Source organism: Gavialis gangeticus, unplaced genomic scaffold (assembly GCF_001723915.1).
Source record: "Gavialis gangeticus isolate Ggan-Ray unplaced genomic scaffold, GavGan_comp1, whole genome shotgun sequence".
Lineage (NCBI taxonomy): Eukaryota > Metazoa > Chordata > Crocodylia > Gavialidae > Gavialis > Gavialis gangeticus.
The window spans coordinates 37936584-37960596 of record NW_017729022.1 but is presented as its reverse complement, the minus strand read 5'-3'; the positions used below and the strand labels follow the sequence as shown (position 1 = coordinate 37960596).

General features: G+C 40.8%; 1 protein-coding gene across 4 annotated transcripts in view; it reads left to right on the top strand.

Annotated features, from left to right (window-relative positions):
- PPFIA2 (PTPRF interacting protein alpha 2) overlaps positions 1 to 24013 on the top strand; it is an 854871-nt gene that overhangs the window by 667217 nt on the left and 163641 nt on the right. For 3 of the 4 annotated variants that reach the window (XM_019514802.1, XM_019514804.1, XM_019514803.1), the window contains 4 exons: positions 13456 to 13539; positions 13895 to 14026; positions 17601 to 17663; positions 20678 to 20769. In XM_019514802.1, the coding sequence (XP_019370347.1) occupies positions 13456 to 13539; positions 13895 to 14026; positions 17601 to 17663; positions 20678 to 20769 (371 nt within the window). Of the gene's footprint in view, positions 1 to 12946; positions 13034 to 13455; positions 13540 to 13894; positions 14027 to 17600; positions 17664 to 20677; positions 20770 to 24013 lie in introns of all 4 variants that reach the window. The other variant, XM_019514801.1, reaches the window with a different exon arrangement.

The window sequence follows — 24013 nt, the reverse complement described above, 5'->3', positions numbered from 1 at the left end:
TCGATTCCACCTCAGGCTTTTTGAATGTCTGTATTTAGCCTATCTGTATAAGGAGTCATAGATTTCCAGTATCTTTAAAAATTCATGAATCCATTTAGTTTGTAATACACAAACATTTCACACTTAACAACAAAAGAAACAGTCATGCTATTAATCATATTTATTTTTTCATGATGTTTTTATACACCACATCAATTAGAAAAGACACAACAATCATTTTCACTACAATAAATGACACAAAATAAAATCTTCCTTACTGGCATTTGGGATTATTTGCGTAATAAAAACAAAGCCATCTGGAATATTTACTTTAAAAAAAAAAACCCTCTTGTAACAGATAGTCAGAATACAGTTGATAAATCACATAAAAAATGCAAAGCCCTAAAGGGACCAAAGACAGCCTGCTCTCTGTATTAGCAGCTTTCTTACAGAAAAACAAGACAGAAGTACATTTTAAATATTGCAGCTGTGCATGAAACTAGTTCTGTAATTAAAGGATTATTAGCTTTAGTTTGTCATACTACTATCATAAAATAATTTATCCATCACATTTTATAGTCAGACAAAATGGAAAAAGCTGATATAGGACATGATGTTACATATTACTCTGATAGAGCTAAACTTTCCTTTTTCTGTCACTAAAGGAAGATTGTAGCAAACTTTGCAGCCACATTTTCATATTTAATGAATGCTAAAAAATAATTTTCATCCCCTTGTACTGGGTCATCAGTACCTCGTCGTATTAATTAAGCTAATTTTTCTGCATTTTAGTGAAGAGAACATTATATACACATGCACACGTGTATATTTTACCTCATGAAGTCAAGATCAGTATTCAGTAATCAGGATATTCATTGATCACTTTGGTTTATGTAAATGGCTTGTATTCTGAAAGGCAGGCTGAAAATGAAGATTCAGCAAAAATGAGCTAAATGAAATGACAGACAGATGTTCCAACTTTTTTTAAAACCTCATGTGCATATAAAAGGCAACCTTAGCAGCTTTAAATTGCCCAGCTGTGATTGATACAGTAAATGACTCTATTCTAATGCCCTTAGCAGTGTAGGAGAGTGTTGTTTTATATTTTTGAATAATTTTCCGTTTCTTGAATCATTTCTGCTGTATTTGTGGGGCCAGGCAGTATTTTTAAGCTTCAAGCACATCTTTTATTGTCACCATTTTTAACTGAATTAATATTAATAGTGAATATTGTGAGAAGTCTTCAGCATCTAATATTTTCAAGTGCTATTCCTAGGCAGAGCTCTGCCGAAGGAAAGTTCTCATGATAGACACCATGAGAGGAAGTGGCATTGTGACTCCACACCAAATACTGTTACCTGACTCACCTGTGCAGCTGTAGCTTACTCACTTTTAACTAGGATTAAAATTGTGACGGGAAAGGCAGGAAGTGACAATAATGAGGCTAGCAACATTTGAAGAGGCACCCTAAATTCCTGGCTGAGATTGTGAATATGGAAGGAGAGGTGAACCAGGAATTTAGGTGCCTGGCATTGAGAAGCAGCTAAGCTGGCATGAGGGACAGGAAACGAATCTCAGGGAACATTGACCCTGAGAAGCAGAAGAAAAATAGAAATTGATAGGAAATTATAGTGAGAGAAGAGAAAGGGAAGTAAAAGCAAGGGAGATATTTATGTTTATATATTTATTCAAACATTAAAATATAGATGTATTTATATATAAAATATAAAGTGTCTAGGCTCTTTTGCTGTTTGTTGAAAAGTAATGAATTAGCTGGTAAATAAGTGTAGATAAATAAGTGCAGTAGCCTCTCCAAAGTCGAGAAGGGAAGATTATTTCAAAACAAAGAAACAAAGAACCCAAAAAATTATGCCACCACATTTTTGTCGCAGTTTTCCATGCAACTGCAAATGTCTGGGGGAAAACTTTGGTTTGCAAAGTGTTCACATAACCAGCACATTTGATTTGTTTTGGAGTCATGGGGGCAGTGAATTACAAAACCAAGGGCTTTTGTGGAAAGCCTCTGTCATTATTCAGTCTGGAGAAAAGAAAAATGAGGCGGTAGTTAACAGCAGTGTTCAAATACCTGAAGCATGATTATGGAGTGGATGGAGCCAGGCTTTCCTCTTAGGCTATATGGCCTCCAACTGCAGGAGAAGAAATTTAGTTTGTAGATTAGGAGGAACTTTCTGACTATTAGGGTGGTTGAACCTCCAAATAGGCTATCTAAAAAAGTTTTATGTCCAGCCCTGGAAATTTTTAATAGCAGGTTGAACAGACACTTGGCTGGGATGGTTTACTCATGGATGGTCCTACCTTGAGCAGGGCCTGAACTAGATGATCTTGTGAGGTCCCTTCCAGCTGCACTTTCCTATGATCTATTTTAGTCAGACAGGATACTCACTCAAGATATTGCCATTAAATACTGTTCTTATTATGACCAGAAAGCTCACTATGCATTTTCATGCCTTTTTAAAAAAAAATAATTTGACATGACTAGAGAAGTGGTTTTAAATCCGTGATATGCATACTCCATGAGGCCCACAAACTATGTCTAAGGGGTCCATGAAAGACGACTATCAATCAGTAGTATGTGAATATCCACACTTACAATTTATAGAGGCCCGCACCTCCATTAAAAATATCCAAAGGGGTTTGCACCTCCATTTAAAATGTTTAGGGGTCTGCAAATGAAAAAAAGTTGAAAATCACTGGATTAGAGGAAAATCTAAAACATCATTTAGGCTTCAATACCAGTTCTATTTCTTTCTAATTATTTATACAATGAAAACTTGAACAAATGTGTTTTTAATATCTTTATAGAATACTAAATATGAAATATGAATGCTAAATACTAAATGTGAATGAGTGACAAAATCTGATCCATATATCATATTGATTAAGTATATAGCTTATATTTTCTTATTTCAAATTTATGCAAATGTTAAAAGTGCTGGATTAACAGCAATGGGAATCTCTATATTTTCCAGAGAACAAATACATGTTTTAAAATGCTTTAAAATGACTAGCTAGTGTACCATTGTAACATTTGCCCAAGTAGTTAAGTAACTCAGGCTATTAGCCTGCAAATGGCTCCATGCAAATGTGGCTATATTGTTATAGGCACCCAAGTAAGCTAGTTTAAAGTTAGCTCATGTATGTCCCAGTCACTGCAGTGGAAATCTGCCTTGGGAGGTTAAAGGTGAGTCTTCTGAGCCAAGCCCCTCTACACTGAAACAAAGCCAAAAATATTGATTCTTCTTGATTCCACCTCATTAGAAGTGACCCCACCAAAATTAGTGGAGTTTCATTACTGTAAAACTGATAAAAGAAGTAGGCCCAAATATTTCACTTTTTTATCAAAGAAAAATAACATGGGATGGCATAAAACCTACTTCCCTGTGGATAAATGATGAGAACAGTAGTCATGGATTACCCCTGATAAAAACATAGTTCATATATGTTCTTTGAATTTAATTTTATAACTTTCAACTCAATGGCCTAGCAACATGTATGTATGGATTTCTGTTTTGCCATTCTGCTTAGTAAATCCAGATTAATATTTTATAAAACAAGTGCGATACAAGATTTTGCTTCTAAAATCATGTCAGTTGAGGTTTGGGTTTTTCTCCATATGTTATAGAGTGAACTGGTGATATTTTTGCTGTTTTTTTCACAAATTAGTCATAAGATGTGAAATTCTAAAAGTCTGGAGATCTTGGCTAAGTATCCAGAAAGTTACTTGATTCATCTGAGACTTGCTTTGGCTTAGTTTTCACTGTAGGCTAGCCATAAGGTGAGCCACTGCAATATCAGCCAATCTGTAGTAAAGGAATCTGGTCAGGCACGTGGCCTGTGCTGCCAGGCTTCTCATCAACACTGGCATTGTGGCTAAGGAACATTGAAGCTGTCTGTGGCTATGGATCCACATTCATTTATAACACTAGAAAGTGCTGAGTAGAGCACCATCAGACCTTGACTGTTGTGCTGCACAGATGTGTTGCATAACAGCCCATTTTCACTGCAGGCACATTACAGTAGCAATATGTAATAACTACCTAAGTTAGAGACTAGCTGACAACAAAGAGTACTGGCTACCTTACTGTGTGGCTGTGTGAACACAATATGTCAAGGGAAAAACCAGTAAATGAATCTAAATTAAATCTACAATGTATATGGGGCCTTAGTCTGTGTGATCGTTCAACCAACCCCTTGTGGTAGAGCCTATGAACTTACCACCAACCATGGAAAGTTCTTTCCCTGCATGAACTACATTTTTGAAGATAGGACAGATCTGACTACATTCAATACAGATTCGTTTCCTCCTCTTAAAGGAAGTGATCTAGTGGCCCCCTGCCTTGGTCCAATATGAATCTACTATATTTGCATCTCTTCTTAGGGCTGCTTTTCTTGAAGAAGTTGACAAAAGCTTGTTTATGAAGGACTGGAGGGTGGATGAATGAAGTGCTGCATGACCAAAAAGATTTCGTAGATGTCATAGACATTAAGGCTGGAAGGGACCTCTCAAGATCATCAGGTCCAGCCTCCTGCCCAAGGGGCAGGAAGTCAACTAGGGACAAAGGATCCCAGCAAGACAAACATCCACATGTTTCTTAAACATGAGTCTAGAGTCGGTGCTTGCACCACCTCTGTGGGGAGTCTATTATAGGCCTTGGGGGTTCAGACAGTAAAGAAGTTTTTCCTTATGTCCAACCTTAAATGGTCTTGGAGGAGTTTGTGATGGTTGGACCTTGTCATCCCTTGGGGTGCTCTGGTAAACAGGTGTTCCCCCAGATCCTGATGCACACCCCTTATGTACTTATAGGCAGCCACCAAGTCACCCCTGAGACTGCTTCTCCAGACTGAAGAGTCCTATGGCTCTCAGCCTCTCTTCATAAAGTAGGTTCTCTTGTCCTCTGATCATGCGCATGGCTCTCCTCTGGACTCTTTCAATCTTCTGCACGTCCGTTTTTGAATTGTGGAGCCCAGAATTGGATGCAGTACTCCAGCTGGGGCCTCACCAAGGCCAAGTACAATGGGAGTATGACATCCTGGGTCTTGCTCAAGATGCATCGGTAGATGCAAGCCAGAGTTTTGTTCACTTTGCCAGCTGTGGTATCACATTGGTGGCTCATATTCATCTTGTGGTCAGTCGTGACTCCCAAGTCTCTTTCAGTCATGGTGCTAGCGAGTGTGGCATTGCCAAGCCTATAAGTGTAATGCAGGTTTTTATTTCTGAGGTGGAGCATTGCATTTCTCCATATTGAATGCCGTCAGGTTTTCAACCACCCATCTTGCAAGCCTATCAAGGTTGTCCTGGATCACCAGCGTATCCTCAAGTGTGGACACTTTTCCCCAAAGCTTGGTGTTGTCAGCAAACTTGGCCAGTCCACTTTTGACACCGGTGCCCATGTTTATGAAGACATTAAAGAATACAGGTCCCAGAATAGAGCCTTGGGGGTCACCACTAGTCACCAAGTGCCATGTTGATTCAGTTCCATCAACTACCACTCTCTGGGTCCAACCTCAGAGCCAGTTCCCCAGCCATTGGGCTGTGGAGTAGTCGAGGCCGCAATTGCCCAATTCTTCCATGAGGACAGCATGGGACACCAAGTCAAAGGCTTTTTTAAAGTCCAAATATATGACATCAACCTCTTCCCTTTTGTCCAGGTGATATGTCACTTGGTCATAGAAGGAAATCAGATTGGTTAATCAAAACCTACCTGCAACAAACCCGTCCTGGCTATTCCTCAGAATGTTGCCTTCTGTTAGTCTGTCGGGAGTGGTTTCTTTGATAATTTTTTCCAAAATCTTCCCAGGGATTGAGGTCAAAGTGATTGGTCTGTAGTTTCCCAGCTCTTCTTTCCTCCCTTTTTTGAAGATGGTCACCACATTGGCCCTCTTTCAATCTTCAGCTCCTTCGCCTGAGCACCACAAATTCTCAAATAACCTCAACAGTGGCTGCACTATAATGATTGCCAGTTCCTTTATCACTCTTGGGTGCAACCTATCCAGACCAGCTGATTTATGGAGGTCCAGCCTCTCAAGATACTCCCTCACAAGATCCACACGAATGGTGGGCATATATTCATCTTCACCCTGGCCGTCCCGCATCATGGTTGGTAGGGTGATTCCTTTGGGCTAGTGAAAAACCGACGCAAAGTAATCATTAAGCAGATTGGCTTTTTCCTGGGTGTTGGTAGTCTGCTGCCCCAGCTGATTTACCAGGGGTCTAATGTTGCCCTTGTTTTTCTTTCAGCTCCCCACATATCTGAAGGGCTTTTTATTGTCCTTGATTCGTGTAGCCAGATGGAGTTCAGTTGCAGCCTTGGCTTTTCTAGTTCGCTCCCTGCAGATGCGGACCAGTGCAGTATACTCCTCCTTAGTGGTGTTTCCTGTCTTCCATCCTTTATACACCTCTCTTTTTAGATGTAGGAGGTCTATGAGTTCCCTGTTGAGCCAAGGGGGTTGTTGAGCCCTTTTACCACCTTTCCTACAGATGGGGATGGACTCCCCTTGTGCATCTAGGATCACTTCCTTAAGGAGCAACCACTTATTATGAACTCCCCTCCCTGTGAAATCCTGGCTTCTCAGGGCCTGAAGAACAAGGCTCCTGAACTTATGAAAGTCAGCTTTCCTAAAGTCAAGGACTAGTGCATTGCTGGCTGACTTGCCAGCTTTGCAATGGATGGTGAAAGTGATCAACTCGTGGTCACTGTCACCCAGCTTCCCTTTGATTCTTAGGCCACTGATTAGATCATCCTCTTTGGCCAGTACCAGGTCCAGCAGCACCTTGCCTCTTGTCAGCCCATAAACTTCTTGGGACAGGTAGAGCTTATCCACGCATGTAAGGAAGCTTTGTGACCGATTGGATTTGGCTGAGTGCTCATCCCATGATATGTCTGGGTAGTTAAAGTCTCCCATGATGACCATGCACTGAGACTGTGCAGCCTTGACCAGTTCCCTGGTGAATTCTTGGTCAAGCACTTGTTCCTGGTTTGGAGGTCTGTAGTAGACTCCTACATTTGTATCCCCTTCACTACATTCCCCTCATACTCTAACCCAAAGAGTCTCCAGTCATCCTCCTTGGGTGCCAATCTCAGCTTGTAGGGAAGTGTAGCTCTCCTTCACATAGAAAGCTATACCCCACCCCTTTTTTTTGCACAATCTCTCCTGTACAGTGATTTTATTGATACACAGTTAAAGCAAATAAGAATAATGCAGGCAAGGCAAACAAAATAAAATACCAAACAATATAAACCATTTCCCCCTCCCCCCAATTCTATATCCACCAGTCCTAGGACTGTCACAGAGGGAAGGCACGTCTGGCCAGTATTGGAGCTTCACCCTGTGGTTCTCTCTTGAATATCAGATGTCAGCAGCCTGAAGATTGAGGGCCAAGGTCCACCCCTTCCTCAGTGAGGTGGGTGAGATGGGCTGGTAGTGTGTCCTTTGTCCATGGTGGCCTTGAGTTCCCCTGTTGGGGACCCTTTGCTGTTCTGAAATCCCTCCTTTTGTAGTCTTCTTCTCCACTTTATCTCTGGGTACCATTGATTGGTTCTCCTGTGGCTGTCATACTGTCCATGTTTTGTCCTGCAACCATATTCCTCTGTTCCAACAAACCTATCACATGCACGCATCTTAATTTGGTCATTAACTGATGTCTTAATTTGGTCCATCCACCAAAATCAGAAATCCCAAGGGCTCTAAAGCTGGTCACTGTGACCTGGCCACTGTAGCAGAGTCCCTTATCTCATGTTATGGAACAGTATGGTATACATGTCTTCAATTTTCCAGTCTGTGTATGCCCACTTGTCTCTTGGCCTAAAACACAATGACTGCTGGTTCTAGACACAGTGGGTCTTGAAGGAAACTATACCACAAACAGGCTTTTTAAAACCAATTGACCCTTGCCGCCCCCCCCCGGACCATTGTTCTAATGCATATCTCCTTTACCTACAAGCCAGTTTTTAAAAGCAAACCTCTAAATATCATTTTCTAGCCATCAGCTAGCATGTATTCACCAAGAGGAAGTCATTCCTGATTAACCTGATTTGCTTCTATGATAAGGTGACAGGCCGTGTGGATGGTAGGAGAGCAGTGAATACCTTGACTTTAGAAAATCTTTTGACACTGCCTCTCTCAATGCTCTCATTAAAAAGATAAGGAAATATAGACTAGATGAAAGACTTGTAAGGTGGATACTGCCTGGCTCATCGCACTCAACAAATAGTCATCAGTGACTCAATGTCTATTTGGGAGAAGGTATCAAGTGAGTTTCCCCAGAGGTGTGTCTTGGGTCCAGTATTGTTTGATGTTGTCATTAGTGATTGGGAAAATGGGATCCAGTGTATGCTTAGCAAATGTGTGGATGACTTCAACTTGGGAGCAGTTGAAAATATTCTGGAGGCTAGGGTTAGAATCCAGAATGACCTAGAAAACTGAGGAGGTGGTCTACAATGAACCAGATGAGATTCAACAAGGACAAGTGCAGAGTTCTGAACTTGGGACAGAACAATTGCAGGCACTAATACAGACTTGGAAATGAATGGCTAGGCTGCAGCACTTCAGAGAAGGACCTGGGGGTTATAGTAGACCATAAACTGAAGAAGAGTCAACAGTGTTCTCTTGTTACAAAAAAGACAACAGCATACTCAGTTGTATTAACACAAACATCACTTGCAAATCAAGGGAAGTAAGTCTTTTACTTTATTTTCAGTATTGGTGAGACCTCACCTGGAGTACTGTGTTGAAATTTGAGCCCCATACATCAAGAAAGATGTAGACAGTTTAGAAAAAATCTAATGCAGGGCAGCAAAATTTATTAGGGGCTTTGGAGGTGAGATTTATAAGGAAAGGCTGAAACCTAGGATTATTTAGTCTGGAGAAGAGAAGGCTGAGGGGGGATTTAGTAACAGTCTTGAAATACCTGATTACAGAGAAGATGGAAATGGGAGTTTCTCTGTAGGAGACAGGACTAGAAGGAATGGTCACAAGCTTCAGCAGGTGAAATTTAGGTTGCCAATTAAGAGAAACTTTCTGATTATGAAGCTAGTCAAAATTGGAACAGAATACCTAGAGAAATTATGAAATCTTCATCCTTCGATGGTTTCAAGAGCAGGTTAAATAGACACTTGGTTGGGATGGTTTAGTCAGGGATGATCCTGCCTTGAACAGAGGGGCTAGACTAGATAACCTCGTTAGGTCCCTTCCAGCCCTACTTTCCTACAATCCTGTGATCAGGAACTGGGCTATCCAACTGGTGGCCTGTGGGCCACGTGTCAGCTTCCAGTGGTTAACTCATAGCCCATGAGCTCCTGCAACTTTGCTTCCTTGGATTCCCATATTTCCCAAAATGGGTGCCCCTTCCCCCCCATCCTCCCACTCACTCTGTCACTGCTTCCCTCCATTGCCTTCTCCTGCTGCTGCTCCCCATGGCCACTCAGAAGTTGAACAGCTCTGATCAGGAGCAAACTCTCCATTGGTTAGCAAACACCAAACAGAAACAGATATTGCCAAATGGCAAAAAGTTGCCATTGCCATATTGCTACCTTTACCACAATTGACACTCCCCACAATGAAACTATCAGTATTCATGGATCCCACATGCCTATCACATGACAAATGCCTTCATGTAAATGCTGCACTGAAACCAAATTCTTACTGTGCTCCAGAGTGGATTCTCACAGAAATATGATAGTGGATGGAAACAGCCTGCAGCCAGTAAAAGAACACTTTTCACAAAATTCTATCTCTGCTTTCAGCAAAAGTAACTGTTCTAACTTGTACTCAGCTTTGACTGTTTTGACAGCGAGGAGTCAGTGACTGGTGAGTAGGGGAGGAACCCGCCATAGCCAATCTCACTCACTGGCTTCTGGAAGTGGCCACAGTGCTCCCGTTCCCCGACTGGCACTTTCAGGGGGGCACCAGCACTCCCGCCGGGCCCCCCTGCCCATCACCTAACCAGGGAGCACAGCCTGTCAGGGGGTGCACCCCCGTGCACCACCTAGATGTCACCACTGAGTCAAGTTGCCCCACATAGGGCTTTATGAACCAAGGAAGGAAAGAGTATACCACATCTCTGATGATGAGGGGTAGCACAATTACTCTGTTGATCTCAATGTGTGTGGGGGGGGGGCGGGAATATAGTATCCATTGTCTGGGGGAGGGTGGAGTTGTTGCCAGTGAAGGTGTGGATAAAGTGCCCACGGTGGTCTATGATGTCCTGAAGTATGACAGAGAAGAAGCCCTTCTGGTTGATAAACTCGATGGCACCTTGTGGCAGGCACAGGATTTTTGTAAGCACACCTCAACAACCCCCACACAGTCAAAGAAGCCCATAGGGTGGAAGCCACCTCCTCTTGGTTGATGAAGTAGATGAAATAATTTAACAACATGTACCTGATGACCTTGCACGCTTTCCAGACCACTGCCCCTGCTGTGGACTTGCTCACTTCAAACTAGTTGGTGATGGAGTGGAGACTGTTGTAGTGGCATACCAAGAGTCTCTGGCGGTGGGGGGCAATGCTTACATTTGCCCCCACCCCCTCCATCACAGACCGGGGTGGGAGGAGGGGGTCCCTCCCAGCAGCCAATCACAGAGATGAGGTGGAGAGGCAAAAGCACCAGCAAAGCACGGCAGCCAAACCAGAAGTGGTTCTCACCACCATGGGTCTTGCAATGCTTGCAAAGCTCCCCCCACTAATAAAAGATATCACACACACACAGATAGACCTCTCCCCCACACAGACAGCCATCCACCCTCTCCTCCCAACCCCCCACAGCCACCCACATCTCAGTCTCACTCCCCGCCCTCCCCTCATTACACTCATGTGCAGGGAGCTGCTCCTTGGCTGTCCCGAGCAGCTCCATGGATGCAGAGGGCTGAGCTAAGCTGGGCTGGGCTGGGCCCAGTGGGGAGCGCCACTCCTGTGCCATGTCTCTGTGGGCAGGCCTTGGACCTGGGAGGGGCTCAGCTGCAGGGGGCCAACATGAATTTGGGGTGGCTCTAGCCCCCAAGGCCATCCCAGTGCCATGGCCCACAAGGTGCAGCATGGTCCTCCTGGCATGGCCAGCCAAGCCCCAACCACCCCCCTGCCCCTGTTCCCGGTAGGGCATAACTCTTCCAACTTGGCTCGGCTCCCTCCCCCCCAGATGTGGCACCACCTGGCCCATCACATGCGGAAGTTCTATAGACACTATTTATCATCCCAGGTACCCAGGACAATCTGCTCCTACCATTCACTGCTCATCTCATGGGCCCCAAACCACATATCAGTGGCCTGGAGATGTTCCCACAGCACCTTGGAGTCAATGGCATTCAAGAGGGCCTTGGCTTCTTCAGTCAGGTGGAAGTAGTTGCCTAATTCCAGGATACTTCATGGCTGTAGGGTCCAGAGCACATGATAGCTGTTGCTTTTACCTGGCCAGGCAACAGCAGCTGCAGGAACACATTCAGCCCCAGCCCAAGCCCTGGGGCTGAGTTAGAGATGGAGCAGGGATTGGAACTGCTGCCACCACTGCCACCACTGCCTTGCCAGGTGGGTACCAGAGCCATTCTGTGCTCCATACTCTGGGCAATAGCCAGAGCTACAACCACAACTGAGTGTAAGTAGTACGGGGGAGGGGTGGGCAGCAGCTACTGCTCCAACTCGACCCTGGTCCTAGGTATAGGCTGGAGTTGGAGCTGGAGCAGCCGCCTGACCACCTACCTACTCAAATCTAAGATGAGGAGCCTTTTCCCACATTGAAATAGGCAGGGAAAAATGTCATCTTGGATTCAAGTAAATGCAGTAGTATCATTGAAGTGATCTTAAATCATGGTGTGTGTACCATACACAATAAACTATGTGTACTTATTTTACTATGTGCGCCTAATTATTATTTTGATAAATCTTTTGTAGATGATGATCTAAGTAATAAAGTATATCTTTATCACAAACATTACATTTGCTGGGAGTTTACATATCTGGTGACCCAGAGGTCATTTCTGACAATGGCCTAATCAGAGAGCATTTCAAAATCAGGAGTTTACAACAGCACAGACATCAGTAATACTGTGCAGTGTCTGTTTCTTATGCACACATTTTGTTTCCATAGCAACAAATTCAACATAGCTTTCTTTCAGCTTTCTTTAAAATTGTACAATAGACTTCACTGATATGAGGATGACAGAGAGATCCATATTTTGTAACAAATGGTCTATTAAATTTTCTATGAGAAAAAACAATGACTTTGGATGGACTACCATTCTTTATATTCAGTACATGACTTCTTGTCCAATTAATGATGTTGTATGTATAGGGTCTTCCCTAAAGCATGACACTAACGTTATAAAATGGATTCACCAGGGTGAATCCTCTCAAAGAAATTGGAAACTATATAATTTATTGGGGTAAAAGGGGCTTATTTGATTCTCTGTCTAAAAAGTCTTGAGCTATATTTTATTAGTTTTCTGTGTTTTCTAGGAAAATCTATCATAACACTGCACAGTTACTATAAATGACTAATCCATTAATTTTATAGATTCTATTACATTTAGGCATTGTTTTTCATTCCTATAAAATGGTGCAAAAATTTTACAAAAATTCTGACATTGGCCTCTCAGAGTCACACTCCAGTGTTTCGATCCCCATTACTCCAACTACAACATGAGACCCTATTAGCCAGAACTGCTTTGATTTTACTCTGTAGAAATCTTTCATCAGCCAGCCATTACTAACCTTGACCTTCCATACCTAGGTTGATAGCTTTTTTAACATTTCATTGTTTTCTGTTTATCCACGTCAACTGCATCATATTCACCAAATATCAGTGTAGTTTATTCCACATAAAAGTCTGTCAGTTAAAATATTAAATTTTCAGTCACGCTTTTCTTTTAAGCATTCTGTGCTGTGTTCTGTTCAGTGTCAGTGTCTTTAGTTCTGATTTTTCAATTTTGTCCCTCTCCTTTTCCTTGACTTGTTAGTCTGATCCAACCTCTTCTACCTCATCTGATGATTATCAATATGTTATGGAAGCTAAACTACAAGAAATGATCTCCATACGTAGGAAGGTAGTCCTACTGGACTTTACTTTCTATTGCTAAATAGAATCCATCTAATTTGTTTTCATTTTTATTTTTATTTTTATTTTTTTTATTGATAATCAACCATCGTGCAGTTCAGTGCTTCAGGAGCTTACAATTTTACGATGGCAGGTTTGTGTTCAAACCATGCACAGTCTGCATGTTACATTTGGCTGATTTCATTGCTCATAAATAACTCCAATGTTTTGCTGATGCTTGGATGTAACAGGCCTTTGTAGCTGACACATTTCAAGCAATGCTGTTCAGCTGCCTGTTTGAATAAAGTTTATTTTTTGAAAACTAAGTTTGCAGTTAGTAGTAGCTTGCTTTATGTTTTGTTTGAACTTTACTGAGATAATGAGTTACAAAGCTATTTAAATTTCAGACCAAGTCTTCCTATTTTTTTGCAGGCAGAGGAAAGACATGGTAACATTGAAGAACGTATGAGACACTTAGAAGCTCAACTTGAAGAGAAGAATCAGGAACTCCAAAGAGTATGTTCATTGCAGATGGTTTATTTTTTGTGCATAAAGTCTGACAATATGCAGCCAAATTCTGCCTTTGAGTACAAACATGCAGCTCTCTTAACTGCAGAACATTTGTGAACATGAAAGTAATGCAGTCCCATGTTAGTCAATTCACTTAAATCTAGTTTTAGTTCATTAGAAACATTCTACTAATACAGAATTTTCTAATATACCTTGATCAAAATATGTGGTGGCTCAGTAAGGTCAACCAAAAGAGTAATCCCTTCAGTTCCTGGATGTCTTAGTGAAAATTTGTTCAGTGTAAATCTGCATTAATTAACCGAGACACTTATCATTGTGTTTCCTCTGCCCCGTACTGAAGGCCAGGCAAAGAGAGAAAATGAATGAGGAGCACAACAAAAGACTATCAGATACTGTAGACAGACTTTTGACAGAATCCAATGAACGCCTGCAGCTACACTTGAAAGAGAGAATGGCAGCACTTGAAGAAAAGGTAATGTTCAAAGGGCAGTAAAAATTTAAATGGTAGTAGGACAGTGGCTATAATTAAGTTTTCCACTTTTAAATGAATGTAAACATCATGCTGGTTTTGTAATCTGCAGGTGAGTATTTACCCAATTTCTACAAATAAAACCAAATTTTTGGCATTAAGAGAGATACCAGCTATATTTTTTTAGTTTTAACAACATTAACTATATTTTTCAGGTCCAAATTATGATGCAGACATTCACTAAAGCATATTTTTGTTACTGTGAAGTGTATAAATAAAGTATTAGTATATGCAATTTGCTAATGGGGAACTGCAGATAGAGATTTCACATGACTTGCCCCCAGGTGTAGTGTGGGACAGTTACAGGCATAGAGTTACAACTCAGGAGTTCCAAAGTCCCAGACGTCTTCTCCTTCTCTTCTCCTTCTCATCTCCTTTCTTCAGTTCCTTCCTTTTCCTTCCTTCAGTTAATGCTTTTCTGTGCACTAAGCCTTTTGGGATACAGAGTTATCTGACCATTCAGAGATGTTTTGTGTTTCCTCTTGTCATATACATTTCCTGGGCCCTGAGATATGTCCTAGATTTGCCATGAATATGATCAATGTGCAGCCCTCTGAATTTGGTTCTTTTCACTTTAGTCATCTTAATTACAAACCTCTTCATATATACACTAAAATTAAAACAATATTTTTCTCATTTGAAGCCTCTTGGCTACAGTGGTGACTATCAGTCCCTTCATGCCATCTGAGCAGTGTGTTAGGGGCAATGGACCTATGAAAATACTGTCTTTTTCCTTCCATTTCCTTACTACTCACCTTCATATGAGCCTAGATTGGGTTTTTCTGCAGCTCGGAATATTATGCAGGCCCCCACTATCCGTTGCATGATTACCCTGAAGGTATCTTGGCCCACCTTCCATTTTGCCTCCATAGCTAGGGTCTTAATTCATGAAAAGGGACTTCACACTAATTGTATATTTTTTGTGGTAGAAAACTACCATATTTACTCAAATAAATGATGAGGTTTTTTTCCCTTCAAACAGCCCCTAACCTTGTATTTGCTTACAAGAAAACCTTATTATATATATTGTCTAGCGTTAAACTGTTGCCAGAAGCAGCATGTGCTCAGTAATGGAAATCAAGTGTGATGCTGATTAAATACAGCCTACACTGATCATGCCATTAAAATGCATGGCCTGTATGGGGCAAATGTACTGATGGGAACCCTTTTTCTTTTGTGTGTGGCCCTCATAAAAACGGGTAGGTGTTCCCACTGCAGGGAACTGGCACCGGGCCTGGAGGTACCGCAATACCAGGCTGGCACCGGAAGGGACAAAGCCAGCCCTGACAACCTCTCGTTGCTGCCAAAAATGCTTTTTTTTTTTTTTTTTTTTTTTAGGAAATTTTTTCATGTTCCAAGTCAAATCAGCCAAATCAACTACAAATCTGAGTCATTCAAGAACCATATGTGGCCCTACTATCAGCAAGCATCCTCCACCCCTGCCTAGGGCTTCAGATGCTTTCAAATCCTTTGGCAGATATCCTATGTGCAAGCCCAAGTCTGAAGGCTTGGGGTTCAGATGTCCCCAAATTTTGCTTGCCCTCAGCCGTCTGGCTGCAGGAACAAGCTAGGGAGATATCTGCTATTTACATAAGGTTGGCATATAGCCAAGATCTTCCCACTGGCAGTGAAAGTGGGAGATTAATTATTCCTTAGCTTAGTCAAGGTACTACCCCCTGCCAAGAAAATGGTTTTCCCTTGCAACTAGGAAAACCCCCATAGAGGTCATGGCATTTTCCTGCCAAGGCTGAGATGCTACCTTTTTTTTTTTTAATATAATTTGTATACAAGGCCAAATTAGCCTAAATTAATGCCAAATCCAAGAGTCCAGAACCATAAGTGGCCCTACTACTGGCAAACATCCTCCACCCGCATCTGGGGCTTCAGATTTTTCCAAAACCTTTAGCAGGCACCCTACATGCAGGCCCAATCCCAGAGGCTTGGGGTTTGGATGCTCCTGAGTTTTGCTTCCCTTTAGCTATAAGGCCCTTGGAGCAAGTAAGGGAGCAGACTCCCATTTCCATAAACTGGACTTAAAGCTGCTGCACCGCACCTTGGTGGGTACTGAACCATGCCAGAAGTGCAACTCTCCTGTGAGATGGATCCTACCAGAAAGCTAAGTTAGTGCAGCCCATCTAATAAGATATAGTCCCTGTTGTGCTCAGTCCCCGTTAGCATCGGCCCTTTTTCAGCTAATGGTGAACCACTATCTCAAGATATTTTGGCTTCCTCTTCACTCCCACAGCTGAGCAGTGCCTTTCTTTCCCATTTCCAGTGATTCCTGTTTCTTCCCCAGCTTTAAATGACTGACAAACATCATCACACATCTATGGGAATGAGAGGCTCTGTCACCCCCTCCCTTGGCTCGTCACAAGTGATTGGGGTGGCCTTCATGAGGTGGAGCCAAACCAGACAGCCCCACACTTCATCTGCCTATAAATTTTAGGAAGATCCTAGAACTTGTGACAAGAGATGAGAACACTCAGTTCCAGTAAGAAGTAGCTAATTAACACATGGTCCCTTTGCGGGGGATATCTAAAGTATATACATGTACTGAGAAGTGCTGGGCTGTGGGGCCACCATGGCTTGAAATGCTTTTGACTCTGCTGGGGCCCATGACAAATCTTGAACCGTTTGGCTTTGAACTAATATTATACAGAGTTCGTACTACTTATAAGTAGATACAGAAGTACTGCTTAAATGTGTGTGTGTGGAGTACCTGAGCTGAAACTTGCAGCAGTTTGCAAAGCAGGTAAAATGCATCAATTCTAGATTAACTGAGTCTATTAGGTACCCATAGTTTTCTTTTCCTCTATATGCAAATTACTACAGATATGTTTATTTCAGTCAGTGTTTTTTGGTCCCTTGCATTTCGCGTTTGCAAAACAGAGCCCAAGGGGCTGACAGTAAAGTGGGGGAAGCGGCTATAGGAGAAAGAAGTGGAGGGAGCAGAGGGTACAGGGACCACCATCCCCCAACACTATTTTCCCAGCCAGAGTAGTGGAAGGGGGACAAATTCAAGACAAACATCCAATAATTAGATTCTATACCTGAAAAATTATAACAAATGTATACGTTTTCCATATATAAAAACTAATTATTGGGGGGGTCATCTTAAATTCAGGGTAGAGTCATCTTAGAGTCAAGTAAATATGGTAAATACCCCTTTAGCCAAACTTGTTTTAGTGGCTTATGCACCTATGTGTTTTGTATGATTGAGGCAGAATACAAGCAATGATCATATCTGTCTGGGAAAAATTTAAAGTGTAAAATTCGGATTGAGAAGTGTTTTCAAACATTTTCTGTTGATGAAATCAATTATTTGGATTATTTATAGGTTCCAAATCTAGTCTGTACACTTTCCAAAAGCTTTAGGGGATTTGTAATAAAAAAGAAAATCTGTAGTGATTGATTGAGACTGATCAGATAACTTTGTTTACTTGATCAGTTAGCAGCTTCTAGTATTTGATTTTTTCCCCTCTTCTATTAATGTTTTTAATCTTTCTTTTTCTCCTAGAATGTTTTAATTCAGGAATCTGAAAGTTTCAGGAAGAACCTGGAAGAGTCATTACATGACAAGGTACTATATAACAGTGATATATTATCTGTAATCTCATTTTGTTTAGAATTTGAAACTTAATAATTGAAAAATCTGTATATGGTATATTTAGCATCTCCAACCGGCATGTGTGAAGGGATCTAATGACATTGAATACTCCCAAGGATCCTGGAAATAATTATATTTACCTATTTGGATGGTTTAAGAAGATATTAATGTTTTACAAAAATGCTCCTTAACTAATGCTCATTGTTGAAATACTGCCCCACTGAAGTCGACAGAAAAATCCCATTGACTTCAGTTAGGCCAGCATTTTGTCATATACATTTTAGCTCTTAAAGGAACCAGGCTAAAGGAGATATTCATGTAGATGGTTAGAATTTTTAGTCAAGATTATAATAATTTGATGTAATACAATAATTTTAAAAGATTCAATGACTTTATACTACACATAGTGGAAAGTTGCCTCTTTGAGTTCAAAGCATTGTAATTCCCATTTTAACAAATGGTTTAGTGAACCAGTCAAATTAATTATAAATATGTATTGTAAATGCAAAATTCTGGTTTTATTTTAAAGGCGTACTTCCCTTAAAGGCAGTAGTATCCACAAATATATCTGCCTTTAGGTTTATACATAAAGTATTTTTTGCAACATGTCAAATTAAATTAAAATACATAGGGCAGAATGGAAAAAAATACAGCTGCACTAAATGCTAGGAGAGGAAATAATGGTTACCATTTGACACTGAAAACCATATAAAAATAGGAGGAAGGCAAGAGAAAATATTTGTTTAAATTTTCTATTCTATTTTCTTTTTTTTTAAGCTGCACTAAAATAATTTTGCAGGAAGGAATAGAGATGACGTTAAGGCACTAGAAAAGAGCTCTTGAGACCAGTTCAGCCCCTAACTCTGCTACCAACTTCATATATGACCTTGGGCAAATAATGAAGGGCTTGTCTGCACAGGGAAGTTATTCTAAAACAAGCTAGCAATGTAATAGCTAATAAATCTTCAGCTATAACTTCACACGTAAATGCTTAAATTAAATATAACTTTATTGATTTAATAAAGTTACATTGGAAATAAGCGTGAATAATTATTTTTTCAGTTTGATTCATGTACTGAATATTCTTATTATTTATTCAATCAAGTATGGAGATCCCCATTTATTCTGAAACAATATTTTACAAACTCTTCTTGAAATGTTCTGCTTTGGTTTTTGCTTGATATGGTGTGGGAGCATAGAAAGTGAGATATATGCATTCTCAGTGCAGTGAGTAATCACAATCACATTAAGATAAAGGATTGAATTTTTGTTACTTCTGAACTTCAAAACTACAAAATAAAATGCTGTAAAGGATTTAGTTCTTTAATTTTAGCAAAAGAAGTTGTCAAGCAAATTTAGATTAATAGTCATGCCTTGATTAAATGCAGTTGTTAAATAATTAATTAGTAAGTGATGCCTATGAATCCTCAAATCCCTCCTGTATATCTCTTCATAGAGAAAATAATACAGAAAGAATAATTTGATACCACGTAGCACAGGTTCCTTTCCTTCTACCTAAATTATCTGCACATTTTTGAAATGTGCTATATTACAGAACATTTCCAATTATTTCATCTTTTATTTACAGTAAAATCTGGTTAACTAGTCACTGAGATCATTTGTCACTGTGGTTTTACTAGTCAGTGCATTCAGTCCCTGCCAGAGTCCCATAATCTCTAAGTATAATTAGTCATTTCTAAATATCTACACTTACTAAATCTCAGTGGAATTTGCTCCTGATAATTAGGATAACTAGTCATTCTACAAAGTGCTGACCAGTGCTGTTCATGTCACCTCGTCAAGCCAAACAAACTCAAAAGAAATTGGAATCTCTTCAGGTTTTCATAGCTCAACATGATATAAATGAATCATTATTTCATTTTGCAGAATGTTATCTTCTATTATGGCAATAAGTGTCAGTGAGAGTGCAAAACTAAAATCTTTGATTATTTTATTCTTTCATAGTCATGAAATTCTTAGACAGTGAGCATCTATTATCTGTAATGAAAACTTGTATATTCATACATATATCTGTATATTCATACCGTTCTTATCTCATTTCTATCGAATGGATAACTGCTGTTGAGTAATCACTTGTGAATAATTAGTCATAGCTACCAATCCTCTTGGAGTGACATATTTTACAGTACTTGCCCTCTTCTGACTTGTTGTTTGTAGAAGTTTGCTATTGTGATAGAACAAAAAGCAGAGTGGTTTTTTTTAAATATAACACTAGAAAAATTTTTTTAATGTATCCACTATATTGTGGGTATTAGTTTGCTCCTAAAATCCTAGTTCTGTAAAATGCTAGATGATTTCATCAGTATAATGGGGAGCTGAGTTTCAAACTCCAGCTGTACTGGATCTAACCCACTATTTTACCAGGATAGTAGGAGTCTTGGATTAGCCCTCCTCAGCATGAGAACATTGAAAAGTATACCTCCCTCTTTCTAGGAAAGTGTCTTTACTGCCATGCTGAGAGGGGGCTCATCCTCTACCCTTCCCTTTGAAGCTGGGAAGCTGTACAGAAGGTAGTGCAAGATTCAAAGAGCTAGAAAGAGAGAGAGCAAGTAAGCATCAATCTGTGACCTAGTGATAACAGCATGACCCTGGGATTTGGGAGTCCCAAATTCTGGTTTCTGCTCCCAGGATTATTAGTGCATTTTCATAAGACACTCATTGGATTGAAAAAAAAAACCAAGCTGGAAGCAAACACTACTTCTACAGAGTACTATAGAGTCTTCTGTCAGTGAAGATATGTTATTAGAAATTGAAATTTGTAGAAATTCTTCAACTGGAGAATATATGCCTGAAGATATATATATTTTTTACTTTAGATATCAGTAACTATATATATATTATAACTATATATTATATATATAGTTAGTTAGTGAGTTAGTCAGTAGCTATTAATATATATATTTCCATTTTTTCATTCATTGCAAATGATCTGAAAACATTCTCTCTGTCCTGACTCTCTCTTTCAGGAACGACTGGCAGAAGAAATTGAGAAACTGAGATCTGAACTTGACCAGATGAAATTAAGGACTGGCTCTTTAATTGAACCCACATTGTCAAGGTAATTTTAAAAATCATACAAGTTGTTGAGTTCAAATATAACACAAAAACATTTTTCAGGATTTCACAACAAGAATGTTATTCAATAGATGTAAAAATACTTAGAAAATAAAGTCATATGTGTGATAATTAGTAAGACCTTCACTTTTTCATTGTTTAGGTGGCATCTTACAGAAGTAAGGATATATTAATAAATGTCTAGGATCAGTGTCAAGTCATCTGTTTTAAATTTACTCTGTACTTTAAAAAATATATTATACTAAAATATTTCAATCATTTCTGCCAAAGCTTAACATCAGAATTGCAATTGCCAACTTTAACAACAGAACATAATTATGGCCAGGCTCTATCAATTATTTTCCTGCTACATAATGGGTAACAAGACTGTGCCAGGATATAGATTATAAAGTAAGGGTTCAGCAGAGGCACAAGAGCCCCTTTGTATAAAGGCCTCTCCTTAAGGGCCAGGACCGAACCGGTAATGGGACATGAGGTTTTAAATGCAAATCTACAAATCTTTTTTTGCCATTGATAGTTGAAAATAATGTGATAGTTGTAATATTGTTATAGTGAGTGATTTTTCCCTTCTGTCCAAATATATATCCTTTCAAATAAAACTTACAATTTGTCTCTTCTACCCTCATTTCATAACTAGCAATTGTAAGAAACTAGGCAAAATGTATGTAATAAATCTCTGCTAAGGACATTTTAATCTGAACTCTTTCTTTTCCTTTGAATGCTTTCTGAGATATCACTTAACAATGTTTAGTTTCTTTCTCATTCCTTTCTTTTGTTTTATGTTCCATTTGCCCCTTATTTAGAGAAACATATATATTAATGAATGTACATGCACATTTTCTAATTCTTAAACTGCTTACATTTTTGTTCGTTTGCAATGTGAGTTACATGCACAGGTACACACAGCACAGCTTGTGATAATGATGACTGTTTATTGTATTGGAAAGAGCCACTGATAGTGATTGCTGACAGATTTATTTGCTTAATTCTGACCTGTCACCACTATCTTTGGGAAATGGAAGCCTTACTTCTCGGCATCCTCTCAGAATCTCTTTCTTACTTTTATGAAAACACATCCACTTCACCTGTGGCTATGTGCTGTCTGACACTGATAAGCTGTGTTACAGCTATGCCGCGAGAATTCAGTGAAAAATGGTTTACTTTGCCCATCTGTGCTCTTGTACTTACAGAGCTGCAGGTAAAACAGTTCTTCTTTAGTAGCTGGTAATCCTATTCTCAGCCTTGAATCTCAGTTCGTCTCATTCCAGATTAATCTTCCTCCGGGCAAGAGGGTGGTCTTTCAACAAAGAGAGGATATAGCATGAGTTCATGTGACAATGTTTTAGTCAGTAGATAAATGTACATGGGATAGAGGCTAGAATTTCTGTTGCCTGATATTTTCTATCATCTCATTGCAGATTATTGTCCTAGGAGACATAGACCAGTTATCCACTGTGTTTGTGCTCTAAAAGTACTAAAAAAATTCTGGTCCCTGCCTCAACAATCTTAAAATCAAAGAAAGACAGGAGGCAACATTTAGATAACTTCAGTGCAACAAGAAAGTGAGACAGCATTGATCAGCATGGCAACTAAAGTTCTTGGTGGACCAGCAGTGTCTTGCCAAATTTTTTTGAAGACATGACAGTACATGGCAGGTTTTAAGAAAATAGTAAAGCAACTTTTTAGGGTAGCTTTTCAGAGCTTACAGAGAATTCCTCCTGATTTTTAGGAGCACCATGCCAAAAAATCTGAAGGTACTTGTTTGAAAATGTACCAAATGGGGAATTTAGACTAGCAGGATGGAGGTGGGTGTCAACATCTCAGTAGGGAATGCGAGTTGATGCTTGGGCAATAGGGGATAGACTGTGAAAGCAAAGTAGTTTATTCTGGAGGCAGTGGATAGATGCAGTAAAAACATTATAGGCATCCCTTGTTCCATTTGACTTAATTTAAAGTAGTTGTCAGATTTTAGGCATCTGCATCTGAAAGATATATCAACATCACCATGACAAGTTATGCACTCAGGCACACTTCAAGGGTCATTCCTGTGCTTGTGGTATAATTTCAGTTCAAACAGCAAGACAATCTAAAAAGAAATGACACAAAAATTCCTAGCAAATACTTTAAACAGGTTACACAAAATAATCTTTCAAATGTCTCATAGGAGATTTTGTATTGCATTTTTCAGTTTACATTAGGAATGCAAGCTTTAAAAAATAGCAGTTACTGTTGGTTGTTTATACACTTGATGTCTTCATAGCAGTGGTGTAACTAGGGTGGGGTGACTGAAGCAACCACTCCAGTCACTGATTTGTGGGGGAGGAGGAAAACAGCTTCTTCCAGTAGCCATGATGGCTAGGGATGGACACTCAAAAAGCCAGAGCCTGAACTGATTCAGTCTTTGCAGGTTACTCTAACCTACATAGATTGAACCAGTTTGCAAGTGGGCAGACATTCACTTTTGGCTTCAGAAATGCAGGCACATGCCTGAAGTGGCTCTGGCCAGAAGCCAGGGGGCACTACAGCAAGTCCTCAGCTGGAGGGAAACTAAGCTGAGGGAAAGGACAGGTTTGAGTGTGATTGAGGATGGGTTTAAACTTCCACCGTGGTCTGCAGGGACTCCAGCTGGGGTGTGCCTGGATGGGGGAAGCAGATAGTTCCCAGCCCTGACACCCCTCTCACACAATGGCAGGAGTGGGGCCAGACCCCAAGTAGCCTGAGGGGATTTGGGGTTTAATCCTCCCATTGAGGGGGGGAGGGGCAGCATGGGCACCAACAGGCTCCGCCATGCACCCAGGGCCATGGGGGCCAGATGCCAGTAGCCTGAGGAGAAGGGCAGGGGTTAATCCCCCCATTGCAGGCAGCAGCAGTGGAGGCACCAACACCCACCCTGGGCTGAGTCCCACCAAGGAGCAGCCAGTTGGCCATGGAGAGGGGGCGGGGAGGGGGGATGTGACCTGCCTGCGGGGAGTGGGGGAGTCCAACTCACTGCTGCCTCCCACTGCAGTAGCATGGCCTGGGCTGGGGCAACCCTATGGGGTGGATGTCAGCGCCTGCCACCTCGTGCTTCCAGCCCCGCATGCCAAGATGTGCAGTTGGGCTGAAGCATGGCTCCCTGCCCCCTGCCTCTCTTGGTGGCAGTGGAGAAGCGAACTGTCACAGCAGACAGAGGCCATAAGCCCTGCTCGGCCAGCGGGCCAGCTGAGGAGGAAGTGGGGGGGGGGGGG